Source organism: Dipodomys ordii, unplaced genomic scaffold, assembly GCF_000151885.1.
Source record: "Dipodomys ordii isolate 6190 unplaced genomic scaffold, Dord_2.0 Scaffold141, whole genome shotgun sequence".
Taxonomy (NCBI): domain Eukaryota; kingdom Metazoa; phylum Chordata; class Mammalia; order Rodentia; family Heteromyidae; genus Dipodomys; species Dipodomys ordii.
The window spans coordinates 2,329,250-2,333,920 of record NW_012267357.1 but is presented as its reverse complement, the minus strand read 5'-3'; the positions used below and the strand labels follow the sequence as shown (position 1 = coordinate 2,333,920).

At 50.8% G+C, this 4,671-nt stretch overlaps 1 protein-coding gene across 1 annotated transcript; it reads right to left on the bottom strand.

Moving 5' to 3' along the window:
* Positions 1–3,507, bottom strand: Ccdc116 (coiled-coil domain containing 116). The gene is made up of 4 exons (XM_013031517.1): positions 3,499–3,507; positions 2,785–3,330; positions 2,079–2,669; positions 1–897 (listed from the first exon to the last, which is right to left on the bottom strand). Exons 1-4 carry the CDS (start codon positions 3,505–3,507, stop codon positions 1–3), a joined length of 2,043 nt encoding a protein of 680 aa, XP_012886971.1.
* Positions 3,508–4,671: the final 1,164 nt, after the last annotated feature.

The window sequence follows — 4,671 nt, the reverse complement described above, 5'->3', positions numbered from 1 at the left end:
TTACTGCGACTCATATCCAAGGTACTGATCAGTGTCGCTCAGGGCGGCCAATGAATGCTCAGGGCGACTATGGAACTCATTCTCATCCTCAGGGGCTCCTTCTTCCTTATCCTCAATCTTGTTCTTCTGTTCTTCACTGTCTTTACTGTCCTCAATGTTCACCACTTCCTGGGACCTGGGGACATTAGAGTCCATGCTGATGAAGGAGAACTCAGAGGCATTGAGCTCTGACAAGTTTATGGGTAGATGCTCCTCAGCTTCAGCAGATCCCCGAGGACTAAGCAGCTGGAAAATGGGGAATTCGTGGAGGGAGAGGTGGGACTCACTGTCAACCTGTTCTTGGCTTTCAGTGCCTGGAGCAAGCAGGTGCATGGACTCTGGGCTGCTTGCAGTGGTTTCCTGCTGAGTAGTAACATCGGAGGTGTCAGGCAGGTCAGCTGTTATCTGGGAGGCCTGCTTCGAGACCTGCTTTGAGGCCTGCTTTGAGGTCTGCTTGGAGGTCTGCTTGGAGGCCTGCTTCGAGGTCTGCTTGGAGGACTGCTTGGAGGCCTGCTTGGAGGACTGCTTGGAGGCCTGCCTCAAGGCCTGCTGTTCTAATTCAGTTGCCTCCAGTTTGCGTAACAGGCATTTCCAGTCAATGTTTGAGGACAGGCAGATGTGGGAATCCTTCACCTTCTTGAAGCCCAGGAGGATATCCATGAAAGTCTCAGTGACAGGAAAGGAGATGAAGCCAAGTTGCTTGTTGAGACTGTCCTCAAATTTGTACTTATAGATGAGCAAGGATACAGCTTGTTCAGTCAAAAGATCGGTGAGTTCCTCTTGCCAAGGGTTGGCTATGCTTGGCTCGGACGAGATGGAGGGCAGTGGTTTCTTCTTTAAGAACCTGCTGCTGGTGCTCTGCACAGCAATCAAAGAATGGAAAAATGAGACATGTCATCCCTTGTGAGCCATGCTCTTCTTGCTGTCCTGTGACACCCATCACATCACAGCACCCTCCTTTACAGCCCCTCCCCCAACAGCCTTGCCCATCACAAACACACAATCCATACTTGCCACACTAAGAAAACAGCTCTGCCACATCTGCCATGCTGTCACATTCAACTGCCAACTCTCTTACTTCCTCTGCCTTTCCCGTTGGGCCTGGGGCAAGGCCAGTGGCCTCAGTCAGTGTCAATAAACGTTAATTTTGATAGACTGTCAAGCTCATGCCAGACCTCTTGTTCAGAGGGAAGCACACCTAGACTCTGCTAAATGAAGGCAGAACTGGGGGAATGCTGGGGATCAACCAGGGTGAAACAACCTCCATCTTCCACATACCCTTCCTGAGCAATGTTCCCTCAGTAGGGTAAATATATCAGCTAGACTCTACGATACAGGATCTTAGATCCTGCCTTGGACAATGGCTGTTGTTCAAGAGGGACCGGACCCTCTCCATGTGGGAGGACCTCCAAGATTCACAAACAGATGTTAAAAAATAACCAGGATGTTTTTTAAAAGAAGAAGAAAAAGAAGAGCCTTTATTTGTCTTTGACAATACTTGATAGTAGTTAGGCCAGGATTCCTAATACCCAAGCAGCTTGTACTTTATCCAAAGTTTCCAGAGTGCAGGCCAGGAGATTTTGACTTTGGCCAGTAACAGTATCTGCTAGGAGTGTTGGATGAAACAGCACTACCCTGACAAATGTTTCCCCAAGACTCATAGCCCTATAGTGGACAGTGAAGTGGGTGAAGGGGAGACAAAGGGCAAGGACCAAAAATAATAAGGGGAGAAGAGGAGATGGTCCTTATTCATGGGAGAGTGGGGAAAACATGGGAAGGATGAAAAACATGGGGAGAAGGAGAGATGCTTCTTTCCAAAGAGGGGAATGGGGAAATCTTGGAGAGAATGGGAGACATTCCTCACTGAGGAGAGTGGAAAGAATATGGAGAAAAGGTAGGGGGCAAGCAGGAGAAGGCAAGTGATGATGGACAGGGCCCCTGAGACAACCCTGTCTGGAGTTCAGGACCACAGGTTATTTGAGTAATTTGAGGTCTGAATTAGGTGTCCCCTGCATGGGGTAGGGCAAGGGCCTGGGGACATTGGGCTCTTCTGTGGGTGTCACCTTGGGCCTGAATCTGCTGACCATCTGGTGGGCAGGAGATACGGGGGAGACCCGTCTGGTCTTGATTTTTCTTTGAGGTGTCTTGGGGCTGGAGGTTCTGGTGGGAAAGGAATCAACCTCCTCTTTGTTGGTGGGTACAGCCATCTTAGAGTCTGCCTGCAGCAGACTGGTAACTGGGAGCCTTGGACTGGGCTCCAAGTTCCCATGGAAGAGAGGGATGCCATTGTGGCAATGGGCACTGCTGAGCTTTTCCACAGCCTGGCTGACCACACTCTGCAAGGCTGGGAAGAGGTGATGCTTGGCCAGGAAGTCCAAAGTATGATGAGGTTCACGGATCGGGCAGTAGACTGGCAGATCAAAGGATGCTGGCTGGCTCAGCAATGACTTCATTTCCTTCTTGAATTCTCGTTTGGGAGATTCAGATCCCATGTCTGATGCCCCAGAGGTGTCTGCTCTGGAGCCCAGCAGCTCTGAGAACCAGGGCAGGGGCTGCCCCCTCCATTGGCTGTGGGTAGGTGGGTTCCACAGCAGGGAGTCCCTCTGGGAGTAGCGTTGATTCATACATCTCTGCAAGAGAGACAGGGATTCTAAAAGGCATTCTGGAGCATGTAAGCCAGGCTTGACCCAAGCCCTAGGCTTGGGTCCACCCCCAACTCACCCCAGCTGTGGGCCCAGATCTTACCCCTTTGTTCTCCAGTCGCTGCAATCTCTTGAGGCTTTTCTCCAGCAGGAGTTTGTCCTTTACTGGTGGCAGTGAGCCCAAGCCTTGACCATCCAAGTCACCGTCTCGGAAGCCCAGCCAGCCAGCTTTGAGGCTGTTACGGGAATCAGACACGGAGCTGGAGCAGGATGGGTAATTGTTGAGGTATCCAGTGCAGAGGGTGGGTTGAGCACGGTGCTTGTGCACAGTGCTGAAACTTGGTCGGGTCCTGGGTCGCTGCACAGGAGTCGGCGCTTCCACAGGGTCCTGCACCTCCACCAATGGCACCCCAGTGTTTGTCTTCATGGCAGCCATACGCTCTGTTGCCTGTTCCACCACTAACTGCAGGCTGTCCAGTATCTGGCCCTCAGTCAGGAAATCCAGGAAGCCACCAAAGGCCTGAGGGCATGTAGGGTCGAGGCGGCGGCTTCGGTGTGCTGAACCGCCATCCAATGATGGTGGAGGTGGCATGCGACCCCGCTTGGAGGCTGGTCTCCTTTCTGGCAACAATGGCTTCTTGGACTGCACCTAAGCAGACAGACTTGTCACAGTGAGCAAGATGCCCTGCAAAGCAGGGGGGGGAGGGTGGCCTGAAGGTGTCCCTGGGGACCTCCTAAAGTGTAGGAACTGCTTGGGGACTGAGCAGTGAAATTATTTTTTTTTCCTTTTGGTGATGCTGGAGATTGAACCCAGGACCTGGAGCATGTTATGTGAATGCTCCATCACTAAGCATTTCCAGCCCTGGAATTTTATACTAAAAGTCACTTAAGCTGGGCACAGGTGGCTCATGCCTACAATCCTAGATACTAAGAAGGCCCAGATCTGAGGATTGCAGTTTGAAGCCAGCCTGTCAGGAAAGTCCGTGGGACTCTTATCTCCAAATTAATGATAGAAAAAGCTGCTGGAAGTAACACTATGGCTCAAGTGGTAGAGTGCTAGCCTTGAGCAAAAGGAGCTCAGGGACAGAGCCCAAGTCCAGAGTTCGAACTCAAGACAGGCAAAAAAAGAAAAGAATAAAAAAGTCATTTAACCAAATGAGCAGTGGTGGCTCACATCTTTATTTTATTTTTTTGCCAGTCCTGGGGTTGGATCTCAGGGCCTGGGCACTGTCCCTGAAATAATAATAATAATAATAATTCTTTTGGTCTTGAGGCTTGAATTCTGGGCCTGAGCCCTGTCCCTCAGCTCAAGGTGCTACCTGAACCACAGCACCACTTCCAGCTTTCTGGTGGTTAATTGGAGATAAGAGTTTCATGGACTTTCTTGCATGGGCTGGCTTTGAACCATGATCCTCAGATCTCAGTTTCCTGAGTAGTTAGGATTACAGGTGTGAGCCACCGGTGCCCAGCTTCCATGAACTTCTTTTGCTCAAGGCTAGCACTCTATCACTTGAGCCACAGTGCCACTTCCAGCTTTTTCTGTGTATGTGGTACTGAGGGATCAAACCCAGGGCTTCATGCATGCTAGGCAAGCATTGTAACACCAAGTCACATTCCCAGCCCTTGGCTCACATCTTTTTTTTTTTTTTTTTGCCGGTCATGGGGCCTGAACTCTGGGCCTGAGCACTGTCCCTCAGCTCTTCAGCTCAAGGCTAGTGCTCTACCACTGGAGCCACAGGGCCACTTCCGGCTTTTTCTGTTTATGTGGTGCTGAGGAATTGAACCCAGGGCCTCATGCATGCAAGGCAAGCACTCTACCACTGAGCCACTTTCCCAACCCACATCTTTTATCCTAGTTACTTAGAAGCTGAGATCTGCAGTTCAAAACCAGCCTGGGCAGGAAAATTCATACAGGCTCACGCCTGTAATCCTAGCTACTCAGGAAGCTGAGATCTGAGGATCGCGGTTCAAAGCCAGCCCAGGCAGGAAA

Bases quoted from the DNA above. Each gene is read 5' to 3' on its own strand.
- Ccdc116 (XM_013031517.1), bottom strand. The intron at 2,670-2,784 runs GTAAGATCTGGG...TCTCTCTTGCAG, and splicing joins AGCGACTGGAGAACAAAGGG to AGATGTATGAATCAACGCTA. The intron at 898-2,078 runs GTCCCCAGGCCC...ATTGCTGTGCAG, and splicing joins CACCCACAGAAGAGCCCAAT to AGCACCAGCAGCAGGTTCTT.